This window comes from Thunnus albacares, chromosome 19 (assembly GCF_914725855.1).
Source record: "Thunnus albacares chromosome 19, fThuAlb1.1, whole genome shotgun sequence".
Classification (NCBI taxonomy): Eukaryota; Metazoa; Chordata; class Actinopteri; order Scombriformes; family Scombridae; genus Thunnus; species Thunnus albacares.
In genome coordinates this window covers 12863833-12878095 of record NC_058124.1, presented here as the reverse complement: position 1 = coordinate 12878095, position 14263 = coordinate 12863833, and the positions used below count along the sequence as shown (strand labels likewise).

General features: G+C 40.3%; 1 protein-coding gene across 3 annotated transcripts in view; it reads right to left on the bottom strand.

The window, feature by feature from the left end:
* Window positions 1–14263, bottom strand: part of elmo1 (engulfment and cell motility 1 (ced-12 homolog, C. elegans)) — a 108839-nt gene that overhangs the window by 62157 nt on the left and 32419 nt on the right. For all 3 annotated transcript variants that reach the window (XM_044335454.1, XM_044335456.1, XM_044335455.1), the window contains exon 2: window positions 4691–4846. In XM_044335454.1, the coding sequence (XP_044191389.1) occupies window positions 4691–4768 (78 nt within the window). In that variant the 5' untranslated portion in view covers window positions 4769–4846. The remainder of the gene's footprint in view (window positions 1–4690; window positions 4847–14263) is intronic.

The following is a 14263-nucleotide window of genomic DNA, read 5'->3' as shown; positions in this document are numbered from 1 at the left end:
TTTAATGTTATCTGAAATTGAATTTTAGACAAATAATTTAGAAAAAAGATTAAAAAGTAAAAAGTATAAACAGAGACAATGTACTGTTATGTACTATAGAAAAATATATATAATAATAGCCTCCTCTGACAATACAATATTACTTGAATAGATCCTGTTTTTACTTTCAATATGTTCAGCTTTTGCTTTTTCTCAGTTCTTGCTTTTTTTGTGAGCGAAGTACTAAAATGCTCAGTGATCAAAGAAATAGCAAAGGTTTGCAATATCTTAAAAGAAATGAAACCATTTGAGCATTGCTTGGAGCGATTCCTTCTCTCGTTCAAGATCAAAGCTTTTTCCAACTTTGAATTATATAATTAATAAACTAATGGTAAATTGCATATTTGCGGATTGAATAATATAAGTTACACAATATTGGCACATGTGCAAAACTTTTTCAGAAAATCCTCATAATACTTCACTGCTCACTTGATTCCAGTTTTGCCCTGTATTGTAAGTAAATTAGTGATCAAAATCAAGATCAAAATTTGATCTAAAATTGGGACAAAACAACAAAAATAAAGTAAGGAAGTGCTCTGAGGAAGTCTTTAATCTCTAGCTTCTGCAACACAGGTGCAAACCTTTTGCACTGTTCTTTTAAATTCTGATATTTACATATGTGTATTCACCAATTACTGTCTGATCAGGTGTGAGGTCTTTTTTAGAAGTCTTTCTCTTTTGAGATGGACCCTTGCTCCTGAAATAAGCATTCATCTTGTTTTACACATATTTAAGTTATTAACATAATACAAAGTCTGCCTTTAGTTGTACAATTCATTTGGAAATATACTGTAAAATGAACACAAAACAAAGCAGCTGATGTTTCCCCTCCAAGATGACTCTCCTCTCCTCTACCGACCTCCGTCTGCACTCATATCTTATTACCTCTGAGGTATAAAAACATGCTGCTTTTTCCTACCCTTTCATCCTCCAGGAGTTAAACCGCCTCCACTATCCTGTCTGTTCTGCCCCTCTTCCATCAATGCTCCCTTTCTGCTCTCCACGACATCTTCCCCTCTCTTACCATTACCTCCTTTTTTATACCAAACCATTACCTCCTCTTACTACAGTCCAGCAAGGAGAGGAAAATAGTCCACTTGTAAAATATTGCACCTGGCAATGAGTGTGATACCTTAATATACTACAGTCAATCTCACGTTCAGTCAGTCTATACCGTCTGCCAGCTTTAGAGCTTTTTTTTTTTTGTTGTCTGACGTGATACTCTGCTTTCTAACTGGGAGGATAACAAGTACACTTCATCTCTCCTTCCGAGGTCATTCATTCAGTTACACAACAAGCAGACTTCACTAGCTCAGCTTTGACGTCTGCTAACAACAATGTTGTTCATTGCACGTTCAACACAGTCACTGAACTGTTAAATATAGTCGTAATCAGTGAGATACAAGAAGTGTAATATGAATAAAACATAAGAAAACACACAAAATTTTCCCTCATGGTAATCTATATAATCTAATACACAGATTTACGACAAGAGAATAAGAGAGTGGAATCTAATATAAAAAGCACAAAATGTATTAAAGCTGCTTTAAGCAATAGTTTTATCTCGACAATGGATCAGTTGACTATTTGTGTGTGAGGGGAAACACTCATGATGATGAAACCAAAGATAATTTTCACCTGATTCTGCAGTTCCCCTCTACTCTACACATTGTTTCAGTCTCTTCCAGCTAACACAACTTTAAAGAAGCTACAGTATGTTTTGGTTATAGTAGTCTGGCATAACAGTTTCTACAGCCATCATTATTAGATCTCCAAACAGATATAAAATCAAGTTGTTTCAGCCTGTTTTGACTTTAATTGTCCTGCTTGTTGCTGCATAAATTCTCCTGCAACTGCCTCCAAACTTATTTTCTACTTGCAAACAGATCGCTCATCACTCATCCCACCAGAGACGCCCATTACCTTGTTTCTCTCCCCGTATCTCTATTGCATTTCTGATAAACAACAACAATGAAATGCTTATTACAATAGTCTGCACTTGTACCAATTCCCCAGCGTTCCTACAAAAAAACGTTAGATTTTTGTGCCTGGGGGGCATGGGAGATATTTGGAGAGATACAAAAATCAAACAGTATGATTTATGCAAACACAAACACACAAAAACACACAGACTGAAGCAGATGTATCTATGCACACTGCAGTAAAGCATTTACACATAAAATACCAACAGAAATCAAAAACACACACATGAATCTCCATACAAACACACACACACACACTACAGAGCTGTCAACACATAAGCGCACACACATGCATGAATAGTAACAACTATGCATGCTGCCACACAAAAACACCCACACACAATTTCACTTATGCAGAGTTGTACCCACGTAAACAAACAAAGAGCACACACCCAAATTCACATCCATGCACGCACACACACACACACACACACCAACACTCTCAGCTGAAGCCCACTCCCCATCGCATGACTCAGACAGCCATATGCTGCTGCAGGGCCTATTGTACAGAGGAGATGGAGAGGGAGGAGGGAGAGGTGGGGGTTGATGCTGGAGGACAAGAGAGGAGGAGGCACGGCGTAAGTTTCACAGTTACAACAAAAGACAGGGAGGAGGAGAGAGAGAGAAAGAGAGAGAGGGGGGGGACGGTTGAGGGAGAAAATACGGAATGAGAAAAAGGAGGAGGAGGAGGAGGCAACAGATAGGAGGAACAAGAGAAAGATGACAGGGAGAGATAAGAGAATTGAAAGAAGTGGAGGTGGAGAGGTGGCTGTGAAGTGAAAACAAAAGAAACCGCAGAGACAAGCTGCTGATAAAGAGTCATTAAAAACACAAACTAACTAACATCCCTAAATCTACATCTAAGTGTTTAAGGCACCTTGTGACAAACCTAGAAACACACATAATCTGCAGTTCAATGTTTCATTCAGCGGTTCATCCATTGAGAAGGGCAATCATGACTCCGGTTGCCACGGTGACTCATAGCTTGTACAATCATTAGCCCAAACATGAGTCACACACGCATGGAGAGAACAGGCCATTTTACACACTGCATGTGTAATCAAATAATGTAACAGTAAACATGTCATCCCCTCCACAAGTAGTCATTGTTTGGGCTAATTATTTTATTAGCCTTTTATACAATGTGTGTTAGACCCTGATGAATGCTGACATAAAGTGTGGCCTTTATGTGTGTGCTGGCATGCATTCTCTCGCTGAAGTCACTGATCAGCCAATCAGTGTGGTGATTTTGATGCCAGAAATTACATTATTTTCATCAAAAGTATTGTTATAAATATCACGTGAGCCCAGCATGAATTACAGCAACTGTATGAGCTCCTTTAGCATCTGAGCTTAAAGTGGATATATTATGCTTTTTGTGATTTTCTGTCATTTATATTCTGTTATGATGTCAGATATCTATGTTAAAGGTCCCCTCCACATATGTATTAAGATGTATATAAAACACTCTACTTTGAATAATAATTTGTCTGATACATTTTTTTCACAAAAAAAGTTCAATTATCTTCATTGAAATTACATCTACTCCTTCTTCCTCATTAAAAATCCAGAATCTATAAATATGCAAATATTGTTCACTTCAGAAGTTGAATTGCTTAACAAAAGATGTCTCCTGCTTCACTGTAAAGTCTATTCTCAGTGTTTGTGCACTGGAAGCTTCAACTTTCCACATCACACTTGTGTAGGTTGAATATTGGACAAACAGCCTTCTAGTGTCAAACTCTGCACATACATCATTCTGTAGAGTGAAGTGCAAACATTCAACTGTAGGAACAAGAGGAACAACATATTTTTGAGTGGAGGGGAACTTTAGTCGTCATAGTCAGAGTTCCAAAAGTTGAGGTGAACATATGTAGAAATGCTCCTGGCGAGTCAAAAGCCCAGGCTTCAGCCTGCTCTGAACAGGCTGGCATCAGCTCGTCGTACACGTCCATCAATGGCTGTCTGCCCCGTAGCCTTTGTTGCTAAGGTTTTCTCATGTGTTGTTTGCGTTGTCCACTATTTCTGACTGGATTTTGGCTCAAACATGTACGGATGTATTTGAGAAGTTGACATTTCAAGTAAAGAACTAGAAAAAGAAGTGAAATCTGACTACTATTGTTTATTGTGGATAGTGGCTAAGATACAGCTTCTGGAAGATAACCAATCAGAACAGAGTGGGCTCATCAGGAGGGGGGCCATATTATATTGGTCATTTTCCTTTCCAATTATACAAATGACATTTTATGAACCTTACTTTGTGACAAAAGTAGGATTGATGTATCATATATCATGTCAGTCATAATTATGGTGTAAGATTTGAGCCATTAATTACAGAGCATCCATCATTACATTCAGCGCTGCCTGTTAAACAACAACTTTAATTATGACACTTCCTTTAGGCTATTAATTTAATTTGTTGGGAACAATGCAAAGATGCATCATGCCCCTATCACATCCACCCACCCCCTCCAGCCAGACACACACATTCCCCCAGACGTTTGAACCACTTCCAATATATACACAACAATGGATTACTGTACAATGCTATGTTCAGACAAAACATGCACTGTGTTCACAGACAAAACATTCACTATGTATCTGTCAGACTTAAATCTAGGTGGATTTTAAGTGACGTTGTTGTTGTTGTTTTGTGCTCAGGCACCTACCTGATCTATCTCCATGAGCTTGGGGAAAGCCCCCGGCCACTCGATGGCCACCTTGACAATGTCTGCCGGCGGCGGCATGGCTGCCGGGGGGGTGTTTGGTGTGGGTCTTGCTGCCTCGCACCTCCGTCACTATTCCTGAAGTTGTCTCATCCAAACCTGCAGGAGAAAAGCATAAAGGAGGAGAGGATGGAGAGAAAGATGAAGGAAAGAAAAGAGAGCAGGAAAAAGACAAATTGGGGCACATTAGTCAAGAATTATGACGGTTTGCTTGGATTAGCTTCCTCTGAATTCAAATATTATATATGACTGAGGAGAAAAGGTCAGCAAGAGAGCAGAAAAATACATAAGACATGAGTATAGTGCAGCGCTTTGGGGACTGCTCATACACTATTACAGAAAAAGCTACTGAAGAACTGAAACCAATATTTCACTTTCATACATTTAAAGGTTTAGAGGAAATGATTAAATTCGCCTACTTAAACTGGATTACTGTTATTTGTACAGACACAAACAGCACACACACTGGCCCCAAAACTAACTGAGGTCAGGTTGCTCAGCTGCAGTGCATGAGGGTCTATCATCAGTGCCGCTATAGAAACCACATACACAATACCTGCCATCTTTAGCTCACAGCTAGAACACGTTCCCCTGCTTGTGTTGCAGCTGACCTTAAAAACTGAACACTTGATGCAAATTCCTGCAGATAGTGGTGGTAAAAAAAAAAAAAAAAGCACTCAAACACACAGCTCCACTTCGATCACCCACTACCACAAACTAAAGCAGACAAACCGATTTTTTGTCCTCTCCGATCACTTCCTTATCGTTCAGCTGTAGCCTAATTCAATTTGCAGTTGTTGACATGGTGAGCATTAGGACGTGCCGACGGGGCAGATACACTCAAGAGTTTAATTCAAATCAAAGTTTAACTGCTAATGAGGTCACAGCAGGTGAGTGAATTGAAACGTTGCTTTTAAAAGATCCACTGTTTCGCTTGTACTAACACAGTTCAGCCTTTTATACACAACAGAAAGACACAAACCATCTGGCAGCAACATCATACGACTCCCAGAGTAATAACATTTACTCGGTAACATTTCCACACTGATAAAAGTGCCATATAAGAGTTCCTGCAGTTTGACAGATGAAGCTCTCTTTTATTGAAGTGCAGGCAGAGATGGTAGCTGCACTTCAACCACAATAGCCACTACTGTATGCATGCAGGACTCAACAGCAACAGCTTTAACAGGTTACCAGACTGGAGCTTCTTCCCACTAACATAAAAGGGGCACTCCACCAATTGTAGACAAACAGGTCAGTTTACTCATCACGGAGAGCATAAAACAGCCATTGAAAACATCTGTATAATGTCTCTGGTGGCTCTGGAGAAGCTTTGTCAAGTCTGAGAAAATTACTCAAGTGACATCACATAGGTTGGCTGGTGTTTGGAACAGAGCCTGACTGAAAAATTGGCCAGACCGATATACTGGCCAGTGGCCAATATTAGCTTATCTCAAGATATATTGATATCAGTGTATATGTCTGGCAAAGGATAGGTTCATAATTTTTCAAGTCTGGCTTAAAACAAACATCAGGTGCCAATATGAACATTGTAATAGGTTTTTCTTGCTGTAATCATTGCTGCTGTTCATACTGGCCATTAGAAGATCCATTCTCAGTGTGCTTTCAGTGTAAATGATGGGGGACAAAGTCCACAGTCAAATGTTTATCTGAAGCTAATATAAGGCTTCAGCCATCCAAATTAGCCAAATCAAGTGGATATCCTCCAAAGTTAGTCTATTTAGTGCCAAATGTCCCTCTTTTTGTTATTATTCTTCCACTGCGGCTCAACAGGGAAACACAAAGAGGGAAGTTTGTACTAAAAAGACTTCAATTTTGTATGGTCTCCACTTCATTGACAAATTGACTCATCTGGACGGCTTCATTTTGAAGCTTCATATTAGCTTTATTTTAACTTCTGAATACATTTTTGCATAAAATGAGGACTCTGGATTTTGTCCCCCATCACTTACACTGAAAGTACATTGAGAAGGGATATTTTAATGGTCAGTGTGTGCCAGTGCTCAATTGGGCACTTGACTAATGTTTTAAGACAGACTTGAAAAATTGTGAATCTACAGTTTAGAGATACTGTATGTTTGAGCTCATTTAGAAACAGTGTCTCCATTACTAATTTGTCCATCAGAGAGCAGTGACAAGTTTATTTTTTAAATATAAAATGCCCTGCTCGTTACATACGTATCTTGGCCACACGACAAATTTAAGGGATGCTTATGTTTGTTTATGTGATGTATGTGTTATGTTGGTGTTTATATTAAAGAAATGATATTGGCCAATATATCGGTATCAGATTTTTCAAATTTTGAATATCAATATCAGCCTGTGTTACAAAATGAAGCATGGAGGTTGTAAGGTGTGGATGTTTACCAGGCAGGGAGAGTGAGAGAACTTTTGGCTGTATTCTTTTAAAAGAAGTGGGTTACTCCCTCTTAAGCAGCCCAAACCCTCATGTTCTCTTGTCTTTTACTGGTCAAAACACAATTGATCCACACAAACACACTTTGAATCTGCTCTTGCAACCATGTGCAGCCTGGTTCCTATGCATAGCAACGAGCGCACAAGCGTCTTTCATATGAACACACTCAAAAACATGAAGCTTGTAATCCTGGGTGGCTCCTCCCTCCTTGGCTTCTGTCCCTGTGCAGATGATTCCTGAGAGGGCCGGAAAAAAAGCACGATATCTGACAGAGGAACAGGCAGCTGGATTGACCCGAAACCCTGTGGCTTTCTAAGATAAGCCAGTTAGAGGTCCCATGGGAGAAAAAACAGTCAAATCACAGTCACTCCAAACCACACAGGGAGAGTTGTGTAATGCCACTTCTGTGTGCTTGCAGGGGGTCTAATGAAACTCACCACTGCACAGTTATCAAGCATAAATGTAGCATAGATGTTCCCCAAAAAACGACTGAGGATGGCATCAATAATTCACCTTCCTAGCATGTCTCCAAAGCTTGGATCATCTTAGTTCTTGGTGGAGAAGCCTGTTTACATATTTAATCTCAATCCATAATGCATGAAGATGGGTTCAGACTAATTCCAGGGAGACAACTATTGAGCAGAATGGTGTGAGTGTTGATATACAGAGCATGTGTGCTTGAACACAGGCAAAATAGTGAGTGATGAAAAGTGTGTGTGTGCACACTATCCAAATTTGTTTTTGTGTGCATGTCTACAGTCTGTGCTAGTGCGCAAAATGTGTGTTTTGTTTATAAGCACGTATTAATTTAAAGACAGTATACGTAATGAGACTGGCCTGGCGTTGTGTGTGAGTCACCCCATAATAATCCACATAGCCTTTATTCAAGGGCCCGTTGCCATGGCAGCCGCTGCATCAATAGCTCGAGAAGCGGATGCATCTTTCTTTCCAAAAGCGTGTCATACCCAAGTCATGTTTGTCACAACTCCGCCAAGATGAGTCACTCCACCCCTCTGGTTTGAATTTCAATCCATTCAAATAAGAACGAGTATGTTCATTGAAGATTAGAGAGGTGTGTTAAATACTTTCTGAGACACTTTGCCTTCAGTGACATTCAGTGCAGATGCAGCTGTGCATCTCGCTTTCTGTTCCTTATGCAGAGAAAATATTGCTCTTGGTCCCCGTTCTTGGTAAAGCAAGGCGGCAGGTGAGAAAACACTAAGATAGATACATGCAGACATCTGGATGAGCACAATCCTGCACACATCACATTTAAAGGAGCTCAATGCCAAAAGAAACTGTATGGTGTAAGAATATCACCATCCTTTTTATTCTATGTTGGAAATAAACTGTCTCACAAAGACAATCCTTGCTGTACTGTTCATATGGACAGAATGTGTGATTCATTCAGTTGTATTACAGACAATAGCATGTTAGTCATCTATACACATTTTTCATCCCTCTCAATACTGACTGAAGACAGACAGGCACTCAATGAAAGCTATAAAGCTGCCATTCTTAAGACAGATTGTCAAGACTTTTTCCAACACACACACACACACACACACAAAAAACCCAAACATAAAGCATAATTCAATTTTTTCATTCTCATTGGTAATTCTAAAATTGTACTCATCAAGTCAATCATTGAGACCTGAGAATATGGTGACACCACTTAAGTGTCACCATATTCACCATATATGATTAGCCGATTAATCGATCAGTCTATCGACAGAAATCTGTCTACATCCTGTTTACTATCTGTAAACTATTTTGATCATTCATTTATTGTTTTGAGACACTTTTTGAGAATAATTCTTTGGTTTCAGCTTCTTATATGTGAATATTTTCTGGTTTCTTTAGTCCTCTATGATACTAAACCAAATATCTCTATGTTGTGGACTGCTGGTCAGGACAAAACAAGACATTTTAGGTTGCATCTTGACCAAGTAACTCATTGATTAATCAAGAAAATAACAGATTAAATAATCGTTAGTTGCATTCCTCATTTCCAGATCTCAACAATTACTTTGGTGAGTACAATGTTCTCTTAACCAGTGCAAACGACACAAACACTCAAAAGTATGTGCCTGCGCTGCTGTGAGTGTGTATATGTACATGTGGTGACTGAGGATTTGGCTTTCCAGTAAAGATGCCAAAGTGTGTGTGTGTGTGTGTTTTTACATCTATGTGTGTATTCCGAGCATCTTGTCATCATCTTCCAAGAACTACGGATGACTCAGAGATGGATGGCCTTGAGGCTTATTGATTGGAGAGACACACACACACACACACCCGGACACACACCTATCTCATTGCTGACAGCCACAGTAAATCCCTTGAAAATGGGCTCCAATGTAATTGAGAGACACAGCGGTTCAACACACCAGCACACCATGAGCGGGGCTACAAATGATCCGGCGCTCGTTTGATCAACAAGTTTTTCCTGAAAATCGACACGCTGCTCCAGGGAACAACTTCTGAGCAATAAGGATTGTTCTCACTTGTGTGTGTGTGTGTGTGTGTTTGTCTCCATATATTCTCTACATGTCATCATGAGTGTTTACTATAGCCTGGGGGGCTGTGTATCAATTCCCAATCTGTCGCTCTGGCATCTCATCTCAGCCTCTTTACAGTGTAAATGGAACCTTGTTATCGAGCTAGCTGCTGTCAGAGCTCATCATGTCAGAGCAGGTGATTTGCTGCAACCTGGTTTCGTCGAGTCTGAGCGAGCGTGTGTTTATTTTTCGCTCTGCCAGAGGGTTAAACAGGCTAACGGGACACAGAGCTCACTCCATCTTTTTTATTTACCGCTCGACACTCTGTCAAGTTTTTCAGGATCTGACCCCGCTTCCTTCCGCTCCTCTTTTCCTCCGGTCATTCATTTTGTCTACCGCATCCGACGTTTCATGCTCTCGGTTTCTCCTCTCTTTCTTGCCAAGTCTCTCCTCAGAACATATTATTTCGCAGAATTTGGCCCAAAAAGTACTTGAAGTAGGCGAGGAAAAACATTAAACTGACTCCACTCTTCATTCATTTGACACACATTCATAATCCTTCCACTCATTTAATTGCACTAATGTACTGTATGCAATAACACGCTGCCAAAACCATCAAACCACTCTCCTAACTGGGCTCCAGTCCAGCAAGGTATTGTAATCTGTAAATGTGTGTGTGTGTGTGTACACATGTGTGTGCAGTTAATCTGTCTTCAAACATTCGCCCACCTGCTGTAACCAGAGAGGCGTGTGCTGCTGGGTTACAGGAACCATAATTCCTCAGGATTAGAGCGGAAGAAAACTAAATCTCATGTTACCCTCAGAAACCAGTGATCCGATCTGCTGCCAGAGGTTGAAATTAAGGAAGAAAACCATCAATAAAGAGGAGAGAGAGAGCGTAAGAGGAGAGGAAACAGAGAGGCAGAGAAGTCCTGTGATTTGTTGGGTGGCAGAGGAGTGCTGGGTTTCACTTCAATAATTGATGATGTGTAATGTGAGGGTCACATCGTCTATGGAGGGAGGAGAGGGCGGAACGAGAAAGAGAGAAGGTGGGATGGTGAAGGTGAGAAATGTAACAAAATATGAGTGGAGAGAGAGGGGACGGGAGGGCAGACAAAAATAGTGAAAATGACAGAATGACATTAAAAGCAGACAAGATCAAGGGAATAAGGTCATATTATTTAGGAAAGAAAATTCAATAAGAGAAAGATGAGCAAGTAAAGAAGAAAAGAGGATAAAGAGCTAAAGATAAAGATGTGAGAGGACAGAGGAGGAGAGAAAAAAAGGAGAAAAAGGATGAGAGACAGGAAGTCACAGAGCAGGGTATCTGCAGGTTTCAAAATGCCAAAGTTAAAAGGAATATTACCACATTTTGGGGAATTACACCTATTTTTGCATTCTTGCAGAGTTGTTCTCTCCAAAGGTAACAAAATCTGCCTACCAACACTTATAGAGCTCACAAATTAACACATTATATCTCGGTTTGTTTTAAGCCAAACAAAAAGTGTGAAAATATCAAGTTGAGGTTAAGCGGGCCACAAAATAGTCTCAGGCGTAACCGTCTGTCAAACCACAACTCATCGTTTTAACAATAGGTTTTTGCACCAATTGTGTTAAATGGTGAGCTTTAGATGTGCAGCTAGGATGATACCTTTGTTACGTTTGGACTGAACCTGGCTAGCTGTTTCACCCTGTTTCCAGCCATTACGCTACGCTAAGATAGTTAACGGCTGCTTCATATTTACCGTACAGACATGAGACTGGTATTGATCTTCTAATCTAACTCTCGGTGAGAAAGTGAATAAGTACATTTCCCAAAATGTTGAACTATCTCTTTAATATTGTCTTAAAAGTTTCTTGAAGTGGATTTCATCACAACTTTTACAAGATACAGAATCAATAAGCTGTGTGCAAAATAACATGCAGTTTCCCAAAGTACAGTAAATTAAATAATGCAGTTGGTGTCATTCGTATCATTTTCATAATAAAGCTTCACAATTTATGGACTGTTATCTCATTTTATTTCCAACACCACTTTCTAAATTTTATCAATGCTTTAAAAATAATTTAAACTACAATAACCTCGCATTACATAATGAAAAATGAGGGCATCTATTTGAATACTTTAGTTTACTTTACAATTTAGTTTAATTAAAAGAGGAGGAGGAGCTGCTCGCTGATGAAAAGGGAGGAGGAACAGAGAGTGAAACTGGGGAGCATGAATATGAAGGGTAACACGATCTAAGTAAAGCACATCTCTTCCTGCCAGCTCCTGCTGGGGTCTTTTAGCAGGAACCTTAATGGTGTGAGTGAACATGAGGCAGCTGTTTTTTCTTCTTTACAGTCAATGTCAGTGTGACCAGCCTCACTTAAACCTGATGAGCCTCAGACTTCAAAGTAAAAGAGAAATCTTCATTTATTCAAACTATATCAAGGTTTAAATTATAGGTGATATGACCTCAGACCTTTGAATTTAATGGACTCTTCGTTTTGAGGAGTCTGAGTGAACGATGCATGCTAAACACCACACTATAGACCTATAGACCATTCATTTCATGCTTTTATTTTTCCTACTTCTGTCACTTCAACTCTACTACAACCAACTTGTTTTTCAGAGTTTCAGTGCAGCTTCCTCCATCTGTGTTAATGAATCTTGTCCCAGTCCACTTTGCTGACACTGAGGAATACAGAAAGAGGAAAAAACAATAGTATGTTGATCTTCAGTTAAGATGTTTTGTGGTCAAAAATGCCTGCGATATTTTAATCATTTACTGTCATAAACAGCAACAGCATGTAACAAATATGGAAACCAAACACCAGCAACAAAAAGTCCTTTTCTGACTCTTTATGCCACACAGACCATGAAACGAGCAGCAGCATGGGGTCACATGTCAGTCAAAATCTTTTTTTTCTTAGACTGTTAAATTAATCCTCTTACACTTCCACATGCAGCTGCTTAAGTTTCACAATATCATGTGCATTTTGAGTGGGGGAGAGAGCACATGCTAGAGCTTCAGTGTATGTCTGTGTCTGTGTGTGGGTGTGTCTGTTTCAACCTATGTGCTGGATGGATTTCAAAAGGACCCGTCTAGCTCTTCATTTGATGCCTCTACAAAGGGCCCGCTGCACCTCAGGGGCCTGTGTATATGAGAGAGTGTGTGTGTGTGTGTGTATGTGTGTCTATGTGTGAGAGAGAGACAAAAAAAGAGCACCATCCTTTTTCTCAGAGCTGAGACAAAAGGCCACCGACACGATGCGGAGGACCAAGAGTTATTGTAGCTCCGAGCGTGACGCTTTCACACACCTACACACACACAAAAAACCACTGGATGGTCATGTTACACCCTTGAGGAGAGGTGTGTGCATGTCAGAAAAACACACAAACAAACACACATCCTTACCCTGCCTTAAGTTCATGCAGAATATTAACACAAAAACACACCACGGTCTCAAGAGTAAAACATGACAGAGAGAGAACACTCAAAGCAAGAATCTTAAAAATGTGCTGTGTTGCGCCCAATCCCTGCCAAACCATCACATACCCAGCAGCCAGCCCACAGGAAAAGCCTTTAGCTCTGACACAAAAGGCTGACAAAACAGCTACAAATAAAAGGAAGAAGACAAGAGGAAAAGGGGGAAGGCTGGGGTCTGGATTTAGAAATATGGTTTCTAGATGCAAAGGAGGAAGTGCCATCCTCTAAGAGACAACATCCTTGAATATACCAAGAATATACAAAGAAAACACATGAGCCAAATGTTTTCCACACAGCCAACAGAGCACCGACTGAGGAGATGTCTTTTTATTATTTCAGTATGGCATCCTCTAAAGTTTGGGGGTTAGACAAGCATGCAGCCGTCTGCGCAGCCGTCTTCACAGCCTGGTAACTTCTCTCTGTTTGTCTCCTCCCGGTCCTATGTGCCTCTCAGCAGGCCTCTTTTTGTCACAAACCTGGTTTTCACTAGAATGCTGCAACCAGGATATCCTGTCAAATGTCGGTACCAGCAATACGAAAAACAACTTGCAACAGCCTCCCACTGAGGCATGAGCCCGCTAAGAGGACGTCAAGTCACTTATACACATATATCCAGCTGAATCTACTCTACGTGTGAGTATAAATATAAATCTGCACACACAGGAGAACAAGTGAGGCATGGAGCTACAGTGTATTGCTGAACAAGGTACAAGCGTAGCCTAAATAGTGTGTTTGCGAGCAGAGCGAGCCAGTAATTTGAGGTAAACAAGTGAGTCAGAAACAATTAGAGGTACTTGGACGGCGTTCTGCAAACCCAGATAATCAAAACACTGGAACATTTAGAGACGAGGAGACAAAAAAAAAGAAGACACTTGCCAGGGGGAAAAAAAAACAAGGCAAAATTAGGCTTGCAGGCACAGAACTAATCCATAATGTGTATGGAATCGTATCGCCAAGTACCCGCTTTCCAATGCAGCAGATATGTGAGCTGCGTAAGTATGCCTTTTTCTTTATCCGTTCCAAAATCATAAACTACTGACACCACATTTCCATCCCACTCAAACCATGAGGCCACAACCCTCAACTGTCTTAGAACACATCCGTTCTT